Below are 24,960 nucleotides of genomic sequence, written 5' to 3' on the forward strand. Positions count from 1 at the left end.
TAAGACCATAGCAGTTACAATTCCCTCTGTCAAACCTCTTAAAAAAATAGCTCTGAAAAAAGTCCACTTTTTTGCAAAGACGTTTGATAAAGGGAACTGTAACTACTGAGGTCTTATCGTCCCGAAATTGAAGGAGGGCAGGAGCCAGCCGTTCCGAGTACGAACCTTATCTGTTTGGGACAAAGTTTGCCCCGGTTGGGAAGGCAAGCAGGCTACCTTCCAAGCCAACTTGGCTGGCAAATATGTTTTCCTTTGGGTAGTTTTTTCCTGGTTCTACATCAATCTACAAGCTCTGAGTCTAGCTATCTGTGACACAATTGTTGTTTTTGCATCAAATTGATGGGTTACAGCTCCGGTTGGGAAGGCAAGTAAGCAGGCTACCTTCCAAGCCAACTTGGCTGGCAAATATGTTTTCCTTTGGGTAGTTTTTTCCTGGTTCTACATTAATCTACAAGCTCTGAGTCTAGCTATCTGTGACACAATTGTTGTTTTTGCATCAAATTGATGGGTTACAGCTCCGGTTGGGAAGGCAAGCACCTACGCTACCTTCTAAGCCAACTTGGCTGGCAAATATGTTTTCCTTTGGGTAGTTTTTTCCTGGTTCTACAAGCTCTGAGTCTAGCTATCTGTGACACAATTGTTGTTTTTGCATCAAATTGATGGGTTACAGCTCCGGTTGGGAAGGCAAGCACCTACGCTACCTTCCAAGCCAACTTGGCTGTCAAAGATTTTTGTCTGTGAAGAAGAGTTTTTACTTCGGTTAGTTTTTTCCTGGTTCTACTAGCTCAAAGTCTCAATATGTGGTACCATTATTGTTTTTGCATCAAATTGATGGGTTACAGTCCGGTCGGGAAGGCAAGCACCTACGCTACCTTCCAAGCCAACTTGGCTGTCAAAGATTTTTGTCTGTGAAGACGAGTTTTTACTTCGGTTAGTTTTTTCCTGGTTCTACTAGCTCTAAGTCTCAATATGTGGTACCATTATTGTTTTTGCATCAAATTGATGGGTTACAGCTCCGGTTGGGAAGGCAAGCACCTACGCTACCTTTCAAGCTAGATTCGTATAAGCTTATCTCATCCTTTAGGGCTGTCTAGCCCCTACACCTAAGCCTCAGATTGGGCTTTTTGTGTATACCTCTCAAGCTAACTTGCTCTAGGGTTTTTGTCTTTGAAGAATAGTTTTTCCTTTGGGTAGTGTTTTTTTCCTGGTTCTACAAGCTCTAAGTCTCTATCTATGAGTCTATGACAGCATTGTTTTTGCATCAAATTGATGGGTTTCAGTTTTCACAGGTTTGTGCGTTCAGTTTCTTCTGGAAAATGCAAAAGCATAAAACTAGGAGGAGTAACTATTTACATTTTAGATTTCTACTTTTCCAGTTTATATTGTACCTACCTACGTTGTAGGTACCAGCATCATACATACAAATTATCTGCCTGTATTATTAGGTACCTGTACCTGGGCAATTAAACATAACGAGACTGATTGGAATTACAATCACTCTCTCACTTTGAGATTTATATCAGGTTTGACCTTTACTTCAATCACTATTGTCGTAAAGATGACGACTACGAATGATAAGAACGTGATAAGGACCTTTGTAACTTTTTTTCTCCTTGTAAGAGGAGGTAAGTTTTGAGGGCTTATCGTCTCGAAAGTGACAAGAGGAGGAAGATAAAATAGAAGAAAGCCTGCCGTTCTGAGAACGAACATTTTCCGATCAGGATAAAATCGGCCTCGGGACGGAATTGAACCCGCGGCCAAGCGCTTACAAGGCAGACGCGCTAACAACCAAGCTAACTAGTCTGGCATAGGCGGGGCGAACTTAATCCTTTTTATATGATTAATTTGCACGTTCAATAGGTAGTGTCAATTTTTAATACTGCCAACCCAATCTTTTTGTAAAATTTGTAAAACATTTTGTTAAACAAATATACAAAAAAAAAAAAAACACCAGAAAATAACGTCAATGGTAGGAATTGAACTAGGGACCATGTCTGCATGGCAAGCAGGATCTCCTGCTAAAAGTTCTCTAATCTGTAGACCTCTCTCTAAAAACTGACAGTCTAGTCAGTGAAACTCAACATCTAAGGAGGAAAAAAATTCAAGGGGGGAAAATCGAACTAACTTTGGTGAGCCTTCGTTGAACAGACAAAATTTGTCGCTTTGAAACTTGGGAGCTTACTTCGTTCATTCAAGTCAAATGAACACTCCCACACTACTGAATACATCAACCGGTTCCTAAACTTCCTAATCTGAACTGATTCATATTTTATTTCCAGCTTGTTAATAACTCGTGACGGTTCGGTTCAAGTTTGGATGAGATCAGGTTTTTTTCCAGCGAATTTTTTGAACTGACTGCTGAGGTGATTGATGACGGTAGTCTATTGTAAGTGAAGTTTGGAGTAAGATACTAGATAGGTACTATCTAGTCATCATACATAAAACACGAGTATGTGTACAGTGATAGAGTGAGCACAATCATTATCATCAATCATGTAACCAAGAAGAGGGCGGGAATTTGCCGAGAAAGATCTCTGAACTTTGGGCTCATTGATTCACTGCTGTTAAAGTATGACTACAACTAGTGACTCAAAACATTTCTTCTTCTTTATGTGCCTTGTCCATTAGATCAAATTGGCTAAATCATCATTATCCACTATTGTGATAGAGTGAGCACAATCATTATCATCAATCATATGTATAACCAAGAAGAGGGCGGGAATTTGCCGAGAAAGATCTCTGAACTTTGGGCTCATTGATTCACTGCTGTTAAAAGTGTGACTACAACTAGTGACTCAAAACATTTCTTCTTCTTTATGTGCCTTGTCCATTAGATCAAATTGGCTAAATCATCATTATCCACTACTTTAACCGTCACTATTTTATTAAACAAAGTTTTCTGGTGTAGGCATTTTTTAATCTCCCGTTGGGCATCTACGTTACTTAGAAGACCCTTGAGTGTCTGATTTAACACTGATTTTACCGAGTACTAATAAAATTATTCTTCTTTGTTCACAGGTACGTATGCCTCTCGGTTTGATATTTACAAGAACATCCTGTATATGAAGTTGAGTAACTTTACCTACTCGTGTCACCCTGTATATTAGAAATTATTTTTGGTAAGTGTACATGTGTGTTGTTCAATGTATTTTCGTTCAATATTGACCTAATTGATAGGATAGGTAACTGAGATTTTGTCAATTTTTAGCCTGTCCTTCCTTTATTATTACAATAGTAATAAACAAGCTGGGTCCATCCCTCCGGGAATTTTTTAGCCCGTAGTTTATTCGATCGTGATTAGAGAAAATCAGTACCTATGTACCTACCTATTTTGTTTAATATTCAGTTTATTATTATTCTTGATTTGATTTTTGATTTTACTTTCATGTAATGATTTAAAATCAAGACTAGAGCCTGTTCTCCCTTTATTCCTTTAAGTCATCCATCCATTCCTTTAAGTCACCCTACGTTAGCATCTTGATTGATATCTTAGTTTCTACGTTAGGTCCATACGAGATCTACCTATCCAGATGGGACCCAGATCAGACGATTTTCCTCGAAAAAGGTGCTGTTCACGAGTAGCGTCCTGCGTTCCTAGAGTCTAACTCTTAGTTCGTCTCATGACTGACTACTCACTACTAACTGACTGTCACCACACCGAACAGTCACCACAGACAATGTAAGTCATGACGTCACAATCTCATCAGCAAGAGAGAGGGAAGTTTAGTGGTCACCATCACCATAATTGCCATATACCTTTCCCGTAGTGAAAAAAATCTATGTACCATGTACCCAAACCATATACCAAATTATTTATTTACTTGTAGTATATTCCAATTATTCCGCGTACATACGCCAATGTTACCACGTCGTGAGTTGTATTTTACGAAATAAAGTGTAAAAATATATTTATTTTGTAAAATAATTATTTAATTATTGTAAAATAACGGTAAAAAAATGTCTAAATATTTTTTAATGTAAATTATTTTGTAAAAACAAATTTACACACTGTGTTTTTAAACTTCTTCACGATAGTTTTTTGTGTCAATTAAATCATTCTTTTATTAGGTTTTAAAATATTTTGTTTGCTGTTCTTCATTGCTTTGAGGATTTTTAATTTTTATTTATTTATATATTTGTAATATTTAAAATTTTAATTATTTAAAACCTTCGCTTGAGCATTCATTAGCTTTCTTCGAAAGTTTGTTTTAAATTGTGTTGTTCAAGTGATTTTTTTACATTAATATTTATGTCTATTAATCCACTATTTGTTTCCGCAATTGCTGTTTCCGTGTACAACTTAACTTGGTGCTCAAAAGTTGCAAGACCTTTTATTAAATAAATTTAGTGAAAATAATGGGTGATAAATAAATAAAGTGTGTGTTTTGGCCTAATCTGACAGAGAAGAACAAATTTTTGGTTTCATCCAATGTCGAGCCTGATAGAATGACGAGATCTTCCGGCCTGACCATCGGTCAGTTGTCGGGTCTAATTAGGAATCAGCAAACCAAGAACCTCATCACCACACTTTCCTCGGTAATTATCTATGCTAATGTTCGGGTGCTGACGAAGATTTGGTAATCTCTCTAGAAGATCTATGGTACCTGCCTCGGTGGTGTAGTGGTCAAGACGCTCGCCTGGTAAACAGGAGGGCGTGGGTTCAATCCCAGCCGAGGCCGAGGTATAGGATTTTATCCTCAATATGATTTGAGGATTTGACCACAGTATTAGTAGTAGCCTACTGCTGGAGTAAAGGGACTTTTCAGTCCAATTCGAGCAGTATAAATAAGCACATTATTATTACCTGGTAGGTCCCGAACAGGTAGCTTACGGCGAGGTATGGGATTTTATCCTCAATATGATTTGAGGATTTGACCACAGTATTATTAGTAGCCTGCTGCTGGAGTAAAGGGACTTTTCAGTCCAATTCGAGCAGTATAAATAAGCACATTATTATTACCTGGTAGGTCCCGAACAGGTAGCTTCTAAGGCGCAATGCATAGTGAAACGTTCTTCAGGTATAAGCGTAACCCATTCCTTGGTGAAGTTGCCCCAACACCTGAGCCTCAGAGGGGGCTTTTTGTGTGTGGAGTTATGCTGATTCCCTAACTAAGCTCGAAGATTCGGGACGATCTTCAGTAGGCTAGGCTAAGTTGCCTCCGTCTAATAGCGCCTTCATTTGTTTCGATTCTTACAAAACCACAACTCCGAAGCTGATCCCCACCGAAATTTGGTTCATGGGGTTCGAAATTTGTTTCGCATCGTTTCTCTGTTCCAGCAACGTGTGTGGAGTTGTGACTAACTCAGACTGACTAATGGTATGCATCGGACGATATTTATATAGTCCCCCGCTATTGGCTATTGACGTCAGTTGCATAATGAGACATGATGTGGTCTCGTGAAACTCGGAATATTTTCACAGGCAAATTCTTTCCCAAGGCATACCATCAGTCGTAGATTCGAAGATAAGTGCTACGACTTTTACGCCTCATGTATACTGCGTCTCTTCACACCTGTCTATTCATAGTCACATTATTCACCCTATAATATAGAAGTCTCAATTTCTATAGCAACGTTTACACCATTTTCGATCGACATCGCCCAAAATACATCCACAGTCCACACTACAAACATCTGTTTAGCCAGCCTAGTCAGCTTAGTTGGTAGTGCGTCTGCCTTGTAAGCGCTAGGCCGCGGGTTCGATTGCCGCCCGGGGCGGATTTTATCCTGATGGGATAATGCCCATCAGTCGTAGATTCGAAGATAAGTGCTACGACTTTTACGCCTCATGTATACTGCGTCTCTTCACACCTGCCTATTCACTATTCATAGTCACATTATTCACCCTATAATATAGAAGTCTAAATTTCTAAAGCAACGTTTACACCATTTTCGATCGACGTCGCCCAAAATACATCCACAGTCCACACTACAAACATCTGTTTTCTTCCAAAATCCTTTGAGTTATTTTGCTTCATAAGGGTTGCAGTAACCTCCTGTCGATGTCAATCGACTTCGGTCACTGTGGTGTAGTCGCCACCTTCAATATTACAGCTGTCTCACCGCTGGCAGTCATAAATTCCTCTTTGTACTTTCTGCTTATTATTATCATCACTTTTCTTCGGGTCCGTGTGAGAAGATTTTAATGGTGGGAAGATATAAAGTGTGTTAATAAATAATTTGCTATTATTATTATTTAATTTTGTGTATGTGAAAAAATATGTATAAAAATGTAACTTATAATTAATGGATTTTGAAGTTTTCTTTCTAAAAGTTGGATATTGTTTCAACTTACTTTCTAAAAATTACTTGAAATATTTCATTGTAATAAATTAAATTTTAACTTTTTAATGACAATAGCTTATTATTACAAGTATTTTCAAAATTCAAAACGTCTTTGTGCTGGGCCCACTTAACCTGTTAAATTTATGAGCCGCATCACAAAAAGCCGTGAAAATTACCTTGCTTTTTTATTTTAATACATTGAGGGCTGACCTTTTTTCTGTCCATTTTGACCTTTTTCTATCTATTTTGATATTTATAATACAAATATAGTCCAGTAAAACTAAACCTAAAAGCCCCAATTCATGAATGAGTTTCTTCCATTGAATAATGGCACCACTGGCTGGCGGCTCTCACAGCTCCCTGTCCATTGACGCTTTCCTTCTCGAATCCTTCCAAGTTTGGGTGGACCGGCCCCGGTTTTGTCTCGTGAATGTGCTGGATCGAATTTCGGACCCGGATTTCGACACCTCGAATCGGAGCTATCCAAAGGATTTGAAAAAGTCGCCAAATACCGAGGATTTTGAATACAAAAGCCGCCTACCTGAATCTACCCGAGCCGTCTATTTGGTGAATGTTAAACTTATGGCCAAGGCTGTCCAGCAACTGAAGCAGATCATTATCGATAAGGTAAAATTAACCTTTTTTTCTAAACTTAATTATTATTATTTTTTTCGCTTTTTGGAGCAAATTTCATTGGACTATATTGGATTTTTTTTGGCAAACCATTTTTTTCAATGAAATTAAATAGAGTAGGGAGATTATTGCAATATTTTAACCCTTGATGTTAACACGTTCGTGTTGATTGAATCTTGGTGCCGGTGCCTGCTAGTTACGGGTGCCTCAGCTTTACTCGTGTATTGGTTGCTAAATTGGTTGTCTCTTCAATCTTCATATTCATTAGCTGAAACTCGCAATAATAATAATTGAAACCATGTGTTCCCAAGATTAGCTGATTTATCCTTCGAAACGGAATAGAAAGTAAAGATACCTAACATGCTAGCTTGCATGCCGTAGGTACATAGCTTGCATGACACACATAAATATAAATATGGCAATGTACTGAATACCTCTAGGTGAAGACATCAATTTATCACCATTTTCACTGAAGAGATCATTACTTTGCCTCTGAAAGCGCATCCATCATGTTGATTGGCCAAGCATAAAGCGTAGTGAAAATCAATTACCTTAGCAGGTAACCACATAATTTTCATATTCGTATATGAATTATTGACTGATAATACTGATTCCCGTGGTCACATTAACCTCATCCAGTAGTCCTCCGGGCCTGGGTGGGGCCGAGAAAGGCCAGTACACTATTACCCAGATGGTCAACCATCCGGATACCAACCACGCGAAACGTTGCTTAACTTCAGTGAACTACTGGGAACTGGAGCGTTCAACGTTCTATCACCGCTGTCTGACGAGGGTTTTCCCATGCTGTACCGTTTTTCGTTAGGGCCTTTTGGCCCCATCCGTAGCCGTTTCGGAGTTCTTTTGTACAACTCCTTCGCGCTGACCCTAACTCCGGAACTGTCCATATGACACAATAACTGTCCCTGTAGACAATATAGACGAGTTGAACCACACGGTATACCATTATAGCTTATTCAATACCTACCGTGGGTACCGAAGACTGGTGACTAATCACGTGGTGTGGTTGAACGTTGAACCAAACTCCGTTCAGTCCGATGACTCTGGGCCATCTTTGGGATTACATGACCTGATCACAATGTCGGAATAGCCCATGACGATGTCTGAAATCCCGGCTTAGATTTGGTCTGAAATACCGACTTAGATTTGGTGACGAGCAAAAAATCTAGACTGATTATAAAGTCCTAAGCGGGGTTCACAGCTCGGATTTAGTGTTGACAACACAGCAGCTGTGAGGGTCAATATCTTAGCATGTCCATCCCATAGTGTATTCCTCATCAGATAAATGAGAAAACAAGACATCACAATTCCCTCCAATCAGGGGAGTTTAACCACCAGAGAGTAGACAGATTCTATATTAATTAAATAATAATGTATAGGTATTATACCCGGGTTTGATTCCCCGATAGGATTTAATTTCATTATGATTAATATTATTGATAGGTATGCAATTTGCAGTTGCAGAAATAATATGGAAAGGAAAGGAAAGGAAAGGAAAATGCATGTTGGTTTGGTTTGGCCGGAGGATGTAATCACCCTAGAGTTTGCTGGTTGCTGGGAGGTTGGTTAGGTTTGGGTACTTCTTGAGGTCTTATTTCCATGAGCTATAGCTTATAGTTACTACTACTGACTGCTATTGTGTAGAATTTTTATTTCGTCCTTGATTTTTCTTTTTCTTCGCGTTTTCCTTCTTTTTTTTTTCTTCTACAACTTCTCAATTCTTCTTCTTTATGATTTTCTTCTTTTTCAATACTATGATTTTTCAATCATTTTAATCTTCTTTTCTCTTCGCTCTTGTTATTCTTTTTCACTCTTCATTCTTATTCAAGTTTTCCTTATTGGATCATCTTCTATGACTTCTTTTCAAGTCTTCTCTTTTTTGATGGAATGAATACCTACTATGGATTTTAGCCTCTAGAACTCTTCTATTATGTGTAGTATGAAGACATGATCATTATGTTGTTTTGGTTCATTGGTTGTTCTTTCATTAGATATAGGTAGATACTGTAGATAGATATACTGTCTTGTGTGGTCAGTATACCTATGTATTCTTGTGTACCTATTGTGAAGTTGGCTTCAGCTATTATATTGTGAACTTGGCTATGGATAAAATTCCTCGTGTACGCGTAATAGATCAGTTGCGCTTACTTGGGTGATATTTCAAAGTCATAGAGCAGGAAAAATGAGGACCAACGGAATTTTTCTTTTTCTTCTACGACTTCTATGGATCCCGAGATAAATCGATTTAAAAAATACCGGTAAATCGTGAACTTTGACGTCACAGCATAGGCCCCCGTACACGATGACGTCACATCAAATGTCCCGAGCAAAGCTCCCTCGCAGGCAACACATTAATGTTTTTGTGCGCATACTTTCTGTGCATTTCTTTCTGCTCCTCCGCAAGCGTGCTTGCATACTGGCGCTACCTAGCGGACGAAAAGAACAACTGCGTAAAGTCTGACGTCACACATCTTTGAACTCTTTCATTAGAACGGAAAATAAAAATTGAATTTTCGACCTTTTACAGTTATTTTTTCGGAGTTTTGACCTCGGATTTGGATTTTTCCCAACTTTTTACATAAGAATTGACCATTTATTTATAATTTTTGGAGTTTTGACCTCAGATTTGGATTTTTCCCAAATTTTTACATAGGAATCGACCATTTATTTATAATTTTTACCCATTTGACCTCAGATTTGGATTTTTCACTACTTTTTACGTAGGAATCGACCATTTATTAATAAATTTTACCCAATTGCAACTGCTCCATTGGGCAAGGTAAACCTGGCTCAACTTTTTTCAAAGGAGTCGACCATTTATTTATAATTTTTACCCATTTGCAACTGCTCCATTTAACTTTCGCGAGATTGGCTATATCTACTGCTACAGTGCTACTGCAGAACTGCGGTCATTGCACCTTTGGTCTTGAAGCCTCGAGTGCTCTCAGGTTAGAATCGATTTTATTTCAGCTTTCAGCGAAGAAATCATTGGATTAAAATATTCTTTCTAATCCCCGATTCATATGTAGCCAAAAGAAAGTTAAAAGGAGACTTTATGAAGAAGTTTGCCCCGGGTGAGAATTGAACCTGCGACCTAGCATTTGCTTTTTTAGCTCCATCCAATGGAAAACACCTAACGAAAAAGTTACTGAAGCCCACTCTGAGACTGTAGGTGTAGTTCTAAAGGACGGGTTAAGCTTCTACACATCTAACGTTTACAAGGCAGACGAGCTACCCTCCAAGCTCACTTTAAAGCTTTAAACTAGGCTGGTAACCCGAGTAGCCATTACTTGTGGAGTATTATTGAGTTATTGACCTTTGCCAAGCGGCGAGATGTGGAAAGCATTTGTTGGAGCTAAAAATAGACAACAAGCATGGTATTCCGGAACCCCAGTTTTTTTCTCAGCGTGTGCACACCAGATACACCACTGGTCTCTACTGTATATCAGACAAGGTCAGGGAGAGAGCACTCGAATAAAGGCCAATAGGCTAGTCAGCTAGTGATTATAAAGTGACCTCTTGTCAAAGTGTTAGCTTGGTGGTCTATAATTTATTAGTGGAATAATTCGTGTGGTATAATACGGTAGAACCCCGATTTTATGAACTAATTGGGACCAAGGGTACCTAGTTCATAAAATCGGGGTGCCATATAAAAATTCATAAAATCGGGGTTACACTAGAAAACAGAGAAAACATGGCAAATTTTCGACAGTAAATGCTCATTTATTGACTTTTTGTCCTTTCAGTAACATGTTATGTAACTAAAAGGACAAAATGTGTTCATATTAGCATTATTGTTCACAATTTCTGTGAGGGTTTTAATAAAAAAAAAAAAAATCGGAAATTATTGTTTACATTATCAGGAAAAGTCTGATTTTCGAGTAAAAAATGGATAAAAAGCTCGTATTTTCGAGTTCATATAACCGAGGTTTATAAAATCGGGGTTCTACTGTATATTAGTGGAATAATCCCAGTTTAAAGATCACACAACAGTACGTTTCCTGTCTCAGAACTTAATTTCAAAAATTTCCTGCTGTTAAGTTACGAGGGGGTGGCCAGTTGCAGCTAATGTCAGCCCAAAGCAATCACCCATTCACCCTACTACCCGAGGGCTGCCTGCTGTTAAGTTACGAGGGGGTGGCCAGTTGCAGCTAATGTCAGCCCAAAGCAATCACCCATTCACCCTACTACCCGAGGGCTGATTAAGAGGCTGACGAAAAACGCCGACCCCGTCGGAATACGGGAAAAGGCAAAGACGAAGAAGAAGATTGGAGGATATGGCAATGGCAAGGGTAGCAGAAAGGGTTGCCGTCAAAGTTTAAATCAAAGTACTTTTAAATACAAAGTTTAAATTTAGCACTCCACCTGTTTTTTTACCTTTTTTTAATCTGAAAGGTGTCTGAATTTCCACTGAAATTTCACGTACTTTTACCTCTATATATGAACTGTTATCAAGAGTGTAAAATATAGTGAAGGTTGTATCAAAGTTACGTAATTATAGGAAGGCAGTAAATACAAAGTTTAAATTTAGCACTCCACCTGTTTTTTTACTTTTTTTAATCTGAAAGGTGTCTGAATTTCCACTGAAATTTGACGTACTTTTACCTCTATATATGAACTGTTATCAAGAGTGTAAAATATAGTGAAGGTTGTATCAAAGTTACGTAATTATAGGAAGGCAGGTATATCGGGGATTCAGGCAAATTTTCACTCCAGTAGAGAACTAGAGATTAAAGAAAGCTGAGAGAGTGATTTCTCACCTTTGTTCTTTGACTATTTATTTATTTCAAAGAAAAAAGAAACAATGAATAAAAAGTGAATAAGATCTTTCGGTCAGATTTTCTTTCGCTGACTGAATAGGTGCATGTGAACCTAATTAGTTTCAGATCTACAATACAGCGGAATTTTTAAACACCATTGAGACCCATGTTCAAACCAATGAACAATGAATGGAATGGATTAGAATACCTAGAAATAATATACGTCGCTTATATTTATACCTTGGTAATCTATATTGCTAAAAGATATTGAAACTAATTGGGCTCCCTCACTCATTGGGCCCAAGTATCATATCCGCTTTTGCCTGTGCCATAACGAGCTTCCTGTTTCCGTAGCATGGCTGTAGCATGTCCCTCATGTGATGAGCAAGGACATACACCATATCCCGTTGCTTAGATACTGAGATTATTAGGTTCCTATGTTATTTTTACTCAGGCAACATTCAACATCATATATTCACAGTCTGAACCTCTGAACTAAATTAAATTTGACTACTTTTTATATGATCTTGACATTGTCCCCTGGCACCGCCAGAGCATTACTTCAAGAGACAAGGCTATTTATTGTTTACTGTTCGATGGATCGATGGTTTAGTTTGGTCTTGGGAGTCTCTTTAGGGCGCCCGACAAGATACCAACCACGAATTACTTAACATTCGTGATTCTCTGGGAACTAGGACATTTAGTAATATTGGTCGCTAGTCGTCGATAGCTTATTCCGTCTGTAGGTATTGTTTAAAGAAGTATGAGGTTCCTATGTTATTTTTACTCACGCAACATTCAACATCCTATACATATTCACAGTCTGAACCTCTGAACTAAATTAAATTTGACTAGTTTTTATATGATCTTGACATTGTCCCCTGGCACCGCCAGAGAATTACTTCAAGAGACAAGGCTATTTATTGTTTACTGTTCGATGGTTTAGTTTGGTCTTGGGAGTCACTTAAGAGATCAAATTTGACTGGCCAAGGCTCGCAAAAATAGTGATATCGATACTATTGTTTGAAATAGAAGCCCCCAAAAGACCACCTTGTCTTTTTCCCCGGAATTTCAAAGGGCTGAGTGCACCCGGAAAAAGGCGCCCGACAAGATACCAACCACGAATTACTTTACTTTCGTGATTCTCTGGGAACTAGGACATTTAGTAATATTGGTCGCTAGTCGTCGATAGCTTATTCCGTCTGTAGGTATTGTTTAAAGAAAGCTTCTCACCCACGTAGACTAACAGAGAGGCCTATGAAAACTAACAAAACAAAAGTACAAGGTGATAAATACTGATACAACAATGGAAAAGATAAAAGTTCTCAATAAAAAACGAAAAAAGCAAAAAATAAAAACTAAAAAAAAAATCTGGTGTGAACATCACACGACTTTCTATTACATTAAACTTCTCAACTGTAAGTCGGACAGTTCTAAAAGTTTCACCATTCGATTCGGCGTGAAAAATCCCATGGGATCAACTATTCACATGCTTACTTGTTAATGGTTCACAAATAAAAGGGAAATTTGTTGACACAGGGGAGTATCGAACCCGAAACTTCTCAACTGTAAGTCAGAGAGTGCTAAAAGTAGCACCATTCGATTCCACGTGAAAAATCACATGGGATCAACTATTCATTTGCTTATTTGGTAACGGTTCACAAATAAAAGAGAAATTTGTTGACACAGGGGAGTATCGAACCCACAACTTCTCAACTGTAAGTCGGACAGTTCTAAAAGTTGCACCATTCGATTCGGCGTGAAAAATCCCATGGGATCAACTATTCAAATGCTTACTTGTTAATGGTTCACAAATAAAAGGGAAATTCGTTGACACCGGGGAGTATCGAACCCGCAACTTTTCAACTGTAAGTCAGAGAGTGCTAAAAGTAGCACCATTCGATTCCACGTGAAAAATCACATGGGATTAACTTTGCATACTGGCGCTACCTAGCGGACGAAAAAAACAACTGCGTAAAGTCTGACGTCACACATCTTTGAACTCTTTCATTAGAACAGAAAATGAAAATTGAATTTTTCCACCTTTTACAGTTATTTTTTCGGAGTTTTGACCTCGGATTTGGATTTTTCCCAACTTTTTACATAAGAATTGACCATTTATTTATAATTTTTGGAGTTTTGACCTCAGATTTGGATTTTTCCCAAATTTTTACATAGGAATCGACCATTTATTTATAATTTTTACCCATTTGACCTCAGATTTGGATTTTTCACTACTTTTTACGTAGGAATCGACCATTTATTAATAAATTTTACCCAATTGCAACTGCTCCATTGGGCAAGGTAAACCTGGCCAACTTTTTACAAAGGACTCGACCATTTATTTATAATTTTTACCCATTTGCAACTGCTCCATTTAACTTTCGCGAGATTTGCTATATCTACCGCTACAGTGCTACTGCAGAACTGCGGTCATTGCACCTTTGGTCTTGAAGCCTCGAGTGCTCTCAGGTTAGAATCGATTTTATTTCAGCTTTCAACGAAGAAATCATTGGATTAAAATATTCTTTCTAATCCCCGATTCATATGTAGCCAAAAGGAAAGTTAAAGGGAGACTTTATGAAGAAGTTTGCCCCGGGTGAGAATTGAACCTGCGACCTAGCATTTGCGTTTTTAGCTCCATCCAATGGAAAACACCTAACGAAAAAGCTACTGAAGCCCACTCTGAGGCTTAGTTGTACATAGGTGTAGTTCTAAAGGACGGGTTAAGCCTCTACAAATCTAACGTTTACAAGGCAGACGAGCTACCCTCCAAGCTAACTTTAAAGCTTTAAACTAGGCTGGTAACCCGAGTACCCATTACCTGTGGAGTATTATTGAGTTATTGACCTTTGCCAAGCGGCGAGATGTGGAAAGCATTTGTTGGAGCTAAAAATAGACAACAAGCATGGTCAAAAGGAAAGTACCTTAGCATTATTTGTTTTTCATACATTCTAATAGTTGAATTTTTGGTCTTCTGGGTTTCTACCCTTGTTGATTCTTTGTTCAATAATTTCCTCCATTTCCATGAATTCCTTTACTTTTTGCATTTCACCAATTTCTTCATCCAGACTTTCCTAATGTCGGGCGATGGGTTTCTTCCCTGGATCTCCTGACGTCAGTCAAGACAAGACTGACGAAAGAAATCTGTGAGAAGTCCCCCGGGGGCTTTTTATACATTTTTACATGATTGAGTAACCAAATTGTTCTAATGACGATGATTTGATGATAGGGGGTAAAGACGTCATCGTCTTTACAAATGACTCTATACAAACAATGCCTCTTTACAAATGACTCTACACAATGCCTGATGATTGTCTCGGCCTATGCAGGGATTGAGTAATGTCTGATAATGTCCAACCCTATGTGTGTCATCATTTAATAATAGTTTCGTTGTCTTTGGAATCCAGTCAAATCAAAAACTAAATCATGTCTTTTGGGGAGGGACTTTTCAGTCTCATCCTAACAGTATAAATGAGGTACAGCCTCTCCACGTTCTAGATAGCTAGATTTTTTTGTGGGCATTACGACTATATCACAGCATTAAGCTGTGTCCATACATTGTCGGCGCCGTCGATCGACAAGGTCAAGAGGTGAATCTATGTTGTCGACGCAGATCGACAAGGTCAAGAGGTGAATCTATGGTGTCTATATCGGCGTCGACTATGTGTGGACACAGCTTTACTCCTCGTTGCAATTTGCAAGTCTTCTCCTTATTTCTCATAATCTCATTTTAAGCAGATGCAAGTGTGTACTCAATAGATCGCTCGAGGCCGAGTGCACTTGTGCACCCCGATTAAAAAGTATACCTACTTCTCATACATACTTAACAAGTTAAACAAGTTCTCATGATAATACAATATTTTGCTAGCTACAGATATAAACCGAGATATTTTGGTGGAAAAAAAGAACTAATTATTGAATATTGATCATGTGATTCACTCTTAAGGCCTGCCACTCACAATCAGGTACACCTGATCAGGTGCGCCTCTCAGATCTTCCTGATGAGCACACTAGGTAGGCCTGACAGGCGGACCTGATCAAGTGTACCTGTCAGGTCTACCTGATAGTGAATGGCTGGCTTTAGAAACAATACCGCCGTGCCGATAATAAAATACTTGTTAGGTAAATTTATTGATTGTTCGAGTGTCCTTTATTTAATTGTGTATTCACATGCAATCAGGTTGTGACTCATTTCTTGACGTAAAACAGTAATTACTTCGACGTTTAACATTTCCATTCAAAGATTGTTGATTGATAAAAAGTAATGTTTTATAGTTTGTATATCGTTTGGGAAAAAAAAAACTCATCATTTTCTCTTTCCTTATTTTACGTCAATGCATCTTCTCCTACCCCTGGGTCCCTGGGTTAATTTCCTTCTAATGATGATTCAATTAATTTTTAGGTAAATACTAAATACCTACCTACCTACCCAACTACATTTCTTTGCAATATATGTAATCTTTGAAGGCGGTATACTTGTAGAAAAGAAGACGCTTTTGTGATATTAATTGGCCCTTTTTCATGTTCATTAATTTAATTGCTTGTAAAATTATACAATTAGAGCTGTCATGAAAAATAAGGCCTTTGTGTTTTTAATCTCTTAATTAATCTTTGCTCTAATTGTCAAATCAAAGGATCATATCAATTGACTTTAATGTCTCTTTGTATTGATAAGGTTTTCAAGACCAATTAATTAATTTATTACATAACGACATTATGTAATAAATTAACATAACGTGAGACGACTTTTGTCTTCGTTGGGACAGAATTTTTATTATGCTTTGAGTATTTTATTATGCTATGCAAACTTCTCTGGTGTTCACAGGTATGTAATTTACTCACACGCCTACAAAAACACGTTGAACTTTTGGTAAGTCACTCATTTGTTATTGGTTTTTTCCTCATTTTCAAACTGGTTTTGGATTGGAGACTATTAGATAAACTTGAACTCTATCTAAAAAGGAAGACATAGTAGAACGCAATAGGCGAATAACATCAGTGATTGTGAGAATGTTTACTTCAGCTGATTAGATAACAAGTCGGTCTGTCAACCAACCACCCAACCCTACCTGCAGGCGGCCTATAAATCTTTTGGGTAGGACAAAAAGTAAACAAAAGATTAAGAATTTAGATCAAGAATACCGCAGGACTTCACAAACTCGATAATGTGTTTACAAAATCCACAGTTTAGTCACCAAAAAAATTAGCTCAGCCCTAAGGGGAATTTAGCCCCAATGAGATTGTGAGATTCCGCTTTGTGGAGCAAGTGTGGACGTCCAAAGCGGAATCTCATTGGTTCAGCCGTGTTAACTATAAGAAAGTCACTTAATAAAATACAGCTTTAGCTAAATAACGCACGAGTTAATAAACAAACTCGATAATTTGTTTACAAAATCGACAGTTTTTGTAAACAAAAATACCGCACGACTTATGCACGTAAGCTCTTGAATTAGGAAAACTAGTGATTAGTGATAACTGAATACTGATAGCTAATCGTGTGAGAATAGAAAGATTAGAAAGTAGAGCAGCGCAGTATGAGATTCAGTGAAAATAGTCAAGGAAGTAAACGAAACAGTCACTTTCAAAAGTCTTCCCGTTTTTCGGTCCAGGTCAAAACTCAAAGGTGTACTGTACTTCGATATTCGATAGCCTCCAGTAGTAGAATTTTCCGCTCTGTGGGTCAAATTTCAAGTTTGGAAATTGGAAACCAGTTTGAAGATCCAAAAGGGCAGTGTGTGACTATTATGAAAGCAGAGCAAATGAAGCTTTCAAAAGACTTTTTTACTAACCAAAAAGCAGGCGATTAAGCAAAATTATTGAGGCGATCATAGTAGAAGCAGCAAAAGTACTGAAAGGCAGACAGAAAGGCTTCTGACGCAAGGTGCAGTCATTTCATACAAGCAACTTGAAACTTTTGCACTCAACCTTTGCTATTTCTTTAGCAAGGGAATTTACCAGATCTTTGTCTGTCAAAGTGTAAGCTTAGGGTATCCGAACTGGTATATAGTTGGAAAATATTTAGAAACTTGGGGCTCGAGTGGATTGGAACACATCACATGCCTTCAGGAACACTCCCTTTGTCAAGGGTCTTGGTTTACTTGCCCTGTGCCCTCGGAATCAATTTAATTTGAAGAAACCAAGAAACCATTTACTGATGAAAATTTTGTTCTAAAACAATATTTTTGCTGGGAAAAATGGGACTAGAAAGTCCAATTTTCTATTGGCCTTTCTTTTCTGGAATCGACAGTCAATTTTCTGTTTCTACAATCAATGAGTAAACTTTGGGTGCCACAAGTTTAGGACGAAAGAACTCTATTAAAGGGTTATTTCCTCTGATTTAGGTTTTTGGAATGCTATATTGTAGTGTCGAGCTTCCCGATATAGTGTTAAGTATTAGAGTTCCGCAACTCAATCACTCGACTGGGTTTCCGGAACCCCAGTTTTTTTCTCAGCGTGTACACACCAGATACACCACTGGTCTCTACTGTATATCAGACAAGGTCAGGGAGAGAGCACTCGAATAAAGGCCAATAGGCTAGTCAGCTAGTATTTGATGGGTTAAGTTAAAGGATAATACATGTATCAGTACCAGTCAGTAACAAAAGACTTATGAGTATTTGCTAGTACGATTTTTGTGTGTGTTCTGTTAGTCCGCTTATAAATCACTCGTAAAAATTGTGAAGCCAAAACCAAATGTCAGCCCAAAGCAATCACCCTAACTGTTGCTGATTAAGAGGCTGACGAAAAACGCCGAAAGCGAGAAATAAGAAGAGATTCGTTGTTGCATTCCTTACATCGCATATGAAAATGGGGCAATAGGGAGGACTATTCTAATGAAAATCATGTCTACATCCCGGGATTAAACTGAGTTTAAACTCTGATTTTGATTGTGGCCCCAGCCATAAGCTTGTAAAAAAGGGCTTACCGGTTATATCAAACAGAAATTCTAATATAATAATGCAATTGATAATAATTGATAAAATGACGTAAATCTCCTGAGAGTCCTGGGAAACAAAAGACGCTATTGTGTATTGTGTTGCCAGAACATCATCGCATCCATCAAGAATTCAAGACCATTAAGTTGCTGAATGATTTCATTTCTATTTTTTTTTTTTTTTTTTTTTTTTTTTTTTTTATGAGACTTCAGTTCCCACGTCATACGTACCCATATTAACATCATCCACCATTGTTGTGTTCAAATTTCATCATCTGATTTGACAAGAAGACAAATTCGTTGTACTTGATCAAAGACTCGGTAACTTTGTGAAGGTCTGATCTGAGGCCGATGAAAAACAAATTGAAGTTCATGGCTGAAGACGCCCTTTAAGGCGAAACTCGCCCTCTTAATAACGCAATTAATAATAAAAGTGTCTTTTAACAAAAGGAAAGTACCTTAGCATTATTTGTTTTTCATACATTCTAATAGTTGAATTTTTGGTCTTCTGGGTTTCTACCCTTGTTGATTCTTTGGTCAATAATTTCCTCCATTTCCATGGATTCCTTTACTTTTTGCATTTCACCAATTTTTTCATCCAGACTTTCCTAATGTCGGGCGTTGGGTTTCTTCCCTGGATCTCCTGACTGACGTCAATCAAGACACGACTGACGAAAGAAATCAGTGAGAAGTCCCCCGGGAGGGGTTTTAAAAAAAAAAAAAAAAAAAAAAAAAAATCGGAAATTTTTGTTTACATTATCAGGAAAAGTCTGATTTTCGAGTAAAAAATGGATAGAAAAGCTCGTATTTTCGAGTTCATATAACCGAGGTTTATAAAATCGGGGTTCTACTGTATATTAGTGGAATAATCCCAGTTTAAAGATCACACAACAGTACGTTTCCTGTCTCAGAACTTAATTTCAAAAATTTCCTGCTGTTAAGTTACGAGGGGGTGGCCAGTTGCAGCTAATGTCAGCCCAAAGCAATCACCCATTCACCCTACTACCCGAGGGCTGATTAAGAGGCTGACGAAAAACGCCGACCCCGTCGGAATACGGGAAAAGGCAAAGACGAAGAAGAAGATTGGAGGATATGGCAATGGCAAGGGTAGCAGAAAGGGTTGCCGTCAAAGTTTAAATCAAAGTACTTTTAAATACAAAGTTTAAATTTAGCACTCCACCTGTTTTTTTACCTTTTTTTAATCTGAAAGGTGTCTGAATTTCCACTGAAATTTCACGTACTTTTACCTCTATATATGAACTGTTATCAAGAGTGTAAAATATAGTGAAGGTTGTATCAAAGTTACGTAATTATAGGAAGGCAGGTATATCGGGGCTTCAGGCAAAATTTTCACTCCAGTAGAGAACTAGAGATTAGAGAGAAAGCTGAGAGAGTGATTTCTCACCTTTGTTCTTTGACTATTTATTTATTTCAAAGAAAAAAGTAACAATGAATAAGAAGTGAACAACATCTTTCGGTCAGATTTTCTTTCGCTGACTGAATAGGTGCATGTGAACCTAATTAGTTTCAGATCTACAATACAGCGGACTTTTTAAACAAGTGTACCTGTCAGGTCTACCTGATACTGAATGGCTGGCTTTAGAAACAATACCGCCGTGCCGATAATAAAATACTTGTTAGGTAAATTTTTTCGATTGTTCGAGTGTCCTTTATTTAATTCTGTATTCACATGCAATCAGGTTGTGACTCATTTCTTGACGTAAAAAAGTAATTACTTCGACGTTTAAAATTTCCATTCAAAGATTGTTGATTGATAAAAAGTAATGTTTTATAGTTTGTATATCGTTTGGGAAAAAAAACTCATCATTTTCTCTTTCCTTATTTTACGTCAATGCATCTTCTCCTACCCCTGGGTTAATTTCCTTCTAATGATGATTCAATTAATTTTTAGGTAAATACTAAATACCTACCTACCCAACTACATTTCTTTGCAATATATGTAATCATGTACATACATTGTAGGCACCTACATGAAATCTTTGAAGGCGGTATACTTGTAGAAAAGAGGACGCTTTTGTGATATTAATTAGCCCTTTTTTATGTTCATTAATTTAATTGCTTGTACTTAAAATTATACAATTAGAGCTGTCATGAAAAATAAGGCCTTTGTGTTTTTAATCTCTTAATTAATCTTTGCTCTAATTGTCAAATCAAAGGATCATATCAATTGACTTTTATGTTTCTTTGTATTGATAAGGTTTTCAAGACCAATTAATTAATTTATTACATAACGACATTATGTAATATAATAAATTAACATAACGTGAGACGACTTTTGTCTTCGTTGGGACAGAATTTTTATTATGCTTTGAGTATTTTATTATGCTATGCAAAATGCCCAATTGTCCATGCACAACTATAGTATCATTTAGATATTTAGGTGACAAACATACACACACATGGGTACATTATTACTAGTGTTCGTCACCAGACATGATTTTATGATTGGCAGCGGTCGGCGGTCATTTCTTTGACGCTATTTATAGCACAGGATTTACGTCAATTGCAAGTTAAGAGAGAACCCATCCGACTCAGGGGTTCCCAATACGAGCACGGTCTATTGCCCTGATATGGAACTCCTTCACTCACCGCGTGGATCCTGAACACCCAGCCTTCTTCACTCGTGTCTGTCCCCAGAGCGTCCAGTCTATCCTGTGTATGATGGTCTGCCAATCTTATGCTCCGGTATCCTGGAGGATTTTTCTCCCTTTTCCTGCATGTAGGTATAGTTGTATACCTTGAGCTAAAAAAAAAATCTGGTGTGAACATCACACGACTTTCTATTACATTAAACTTCTCAACTGTAAGTCGGACAGTTCTAAACCAGATCTTGGTCTGTCAAAGTGTAAACTTAGGGTATCCGAACTGGGATATAGTTGGAAAATATTTAGAAACTTGGGGGTAGAGTGGATTGGAACACATCACATGCCTTCAGGAGCACTCCATGTGTCAAGGGTCTTGGTTTACCTTGCCCTTGGAAACAATTCAATTTCAAGAAACCAAGAAACCATTTACTGATGAAAATTTTGTACTGAAACAATATTTTTGCTGGGAAAAGTGGGACTAGAAAGTCCAATTTTCTATTGGCCTTTCTTTTCTGGAATCGACAGTCAATTTTCTGTTTCTACAATCAATGAGTAAACTCTTAGCATAAAGCATACTAAGCTGAAACTGCCGTCACAAAAAAAAAGAAAAAAAAAAAAAACAAGCAGGGCCCGTCCCTCCGGGAATTTTTTAGCCCGTAGTTTATTCGATCATGGTTAAAGAATACCTTTGTACCTATAACATCATCCACCATTGTTGTGTTCAAATTTCATCATCTGATTTGACAAGAAGACAAATTCGTTGTACTTGATCAAAGACTCGGTAACTTTGTGAAGGTCTGATCTGAGGCCGATGAAAAACAAATTGAAGTTCATGGCTGAAGACGCCCTTTAAGGCGAAACTCGCCCTCTTAATAACGCAATTAATAATAAAAGTGTCTTTTAAAAAAAGGAAAGTACCTTAGCATTAGTTTTTCATACATTCTAATAGTTGAATTTTTGGTCTTCTGGGTTTCTACCCTTGTTGATTCTTTGGTCAATAATTTCCTCCATTTCCATGGATTCCTTTACTTTTTGCATTTCACCAATTTTTTCATCCAGACTTTCCTAATGTCGGGCGTTGGGTTTCTTCCCTGGATCTCCTGACTGACGTCAATCAAGACACGACTGACGAAAGAAATCAGTGAGAAGTCCCCCGGGGGCTTTTTATACATTTTTACATGATTGAGTAACCAAATTGTTCTAATGACGACGATTTGATGATAGGGGGTAAAGACGTCATCGTCTTTACAAATGACTCTATACAAACAATGCCTCTTTACAAACGACTCTACACAATGCCTGATGATTGTCTCGGCCTATGCAGGGATTAAGTAATGTCTGATAATGTCTCATGTCCAACCCTATGTGTGTCATCATTTAATAATAGTTTCATTGTCTTTGGAATCCAGTCAAATCAAAAACCAAATCATGTCTTTTGGGGAGGGACTTTTCAGTCTCATCCTAACAGTATAAATGAGGTACAGCCTCTCCACGTTCTAGATAACTAGATTCCATTTTTATCACCTTCCCTCTTTAATTAGACATTATGATGCACACACTTTTTCTCTTCACATTGGGATTGATTGACTTTAAAATCGAAACTTGGGTGTTAGTTACTTGGTCTTAAAATGGACAGGGATCTCCTGACACTATTCCAGAAGAGCTCTTCAGACTTGGACGGGCTAATAGGCTACTACTTGTACATGCTGTGGTCAAGAGCTATCAAGTAGCCTAATCTATTATCCGCTCCTATCTAAACACTTATGTCTCTATCCAAGTAGTTATGTATATGGCCTATCAAATGGACCCGAGCAATTGCCAGCCGTGTGATCATTACCACTTCTCTACGTAGTGTACTGCTATGAGAAATACGGGTATCAGTCAATCTTGATTTCTTTGCAGTGTTGGTCCGCTGTTGTATTCACACATCATTTCTAGCGTTCTAGACTACAGTAACTTCAGTTGTAAGTGCATCAAGTTGTTCTTTTGTCTTGTGATATTTTTCTTCGATATAATTTTTAAAACTCAACTACTCTAGATTCCCTGCAACATTTTGTTGTTAAGATTGTGAGCCAGGTTTGTAGTTCGGTATATTTCTAACTGCAACTTGTACTCGTTCGTTGTCTACAAGTTTATCGTGTCTATCCGGAGACCGGGAGCTAACTGTGTTTGGGATTAAGTCCATTTCAAACACAAATCCATCATAACCTAGTCCAATATTATCTAACTGTCTAACCCAATATTATCGAACTGTCAAACATTTCAACATTATCTCTATTTCCAAAGTGTTTGTGATTCAGTGGAATTTTGTTGTAACAATTACTGTGAAGGCAGTAGGAAGGACAAAATCACCTGATAATACGTTGTCTACTGTTGAAATATTTCGGGGATTTCGTGTTCTATTAATAATCTTTAATAACAAGTCGGTAACCCCTATGACACATTGGATTTTTTGACGTTCAATTCCTAATAATTTGAATTGAATAATGTCATTAATAATAACTTTTTAGGTATCTCCATTGAATAATCAATTGATTCTTCAACAATCACCTTGTTTGTTCTCTCTATTGAAGTACTGCTTACTGCTTCATTGCCAGTTTGAACTACTTTGAAGTTATTCCATTTTGCGCTCTCATCTTCACCGTTTAACATTTTTCGTTGATTTTTTTTTTAATTCATTCAAATTGAAACTGATCCAGTGAAAGTTATTTTTTTGCTCGATTTTTTTAGAGTGTGTTGACAATATTTACGTAGTAATAGAATAATTTATGACCAAATCGGGTGAAAAAGTGAATAAATAAAAACCAAATTGACCCCAAATTTTGTGTTTGAACTTTAAATTTTAAAAATATGTGTTGACTAAAGCTCGCTATTCACAATTGACGATTTTGACATATTATTTATTATTTCATAAATAAATAATTTAAATTAATTTGATTTTTGATCACATAAAAAGAATCAAGTGAACTAAAGCGATTATTAGTGAAATTTTGACAGTATGGATTTGGGGACGGTTATCTATTGTTTCACTAATTTTCGTCACGACTATCGTCTGAAAAAGGTGAGTTTTGGGACTAGATTTTTGTGGGCATTACGACTATATCACAGCATTAAGCTGTGTCCATACATTGTCGACGCCGTCGATCGACAAGGTCAAGAGGAACAAGTTCTCATGATAATACAATATTTGGCTAGCTAGATATAAACCAAGATATTTTGGTGGAAAAAAAGAACTAATTATTGAATATTGATCATGTGATTCACACTTAAGGCCTGCCACTCACTATCAGGTACACCTGATCAGGTGCGCCTCTCAGATCTACCTGATGAGCACACTAGGTAGGCCTGACAGGCGGACCTGATCAAGTGTACCGTTTGATCACATAAAAAGAATCAAGTGAACAAAAGCGATTATTAGTAAAATTTTGACAGTATGGATTTGGGGACGGTTATCTATTGTTTCACTAATTTTCGTCACGACTACCGTCTGAAAAAGGTGAGTTTTGGGCGAAAATGGTTGGGGCTGAAATGTGTTTCGTTTTTGCAACCTTACCACATTACCTTCTTGAATTGAAATTTGAAATGGAATCAAGCAAGCTCAACCCAATCAACTTAACGCTTTGTATCCACAGATTCAGGAGATTCAAGAGTTTCAGGACCTTCCATGGGATTTTCTTCCTAGGGTATAATAACATGGGATTTTCTTCCAACTAGCGATCTA

The 24,960-nt window shown here is 37.6% G+C and overlaps 1 protein-coding gene across 1 annotated transcript in view; it reads left to right on the forward strand.

The window, feature by feature from the left end:
• Positions 1-6,228: 6,228 nt before the first annotated feature.
• LOC113465832 overlaps positions 6,229-24,960 on the forward strand; it is a 46,209-nt gene continuing 27,477 nt past the window's right edge. The window contains exon 1 of the mRNA XM_026820694.1: positions 6,229-6,912. Coding sequence (XP_026676495.1) covers positions 6,613-6,912 — 300 coding nt within the window. The 5' untranslated portion in view covers positions 6,229-6,612. The remainder of the gene's footprint in view (positions 6,913-24,960) is intronic.

This window comes from Diaphorina citri, unplaced genomic scaffold (genome assembly GCF_000475195.1).
Source record: "Diaphorina citri unplaced genomic scaffold, Diaci psyllid genome assembly version 1.1 scaffold168, whole genome shotgun sequence".
NCBI lineage: Eukaryota > Metazoa > Arthropoda > Insecta > Hemiptera > Psyllidae > Diaphorina > Diaphorina citri.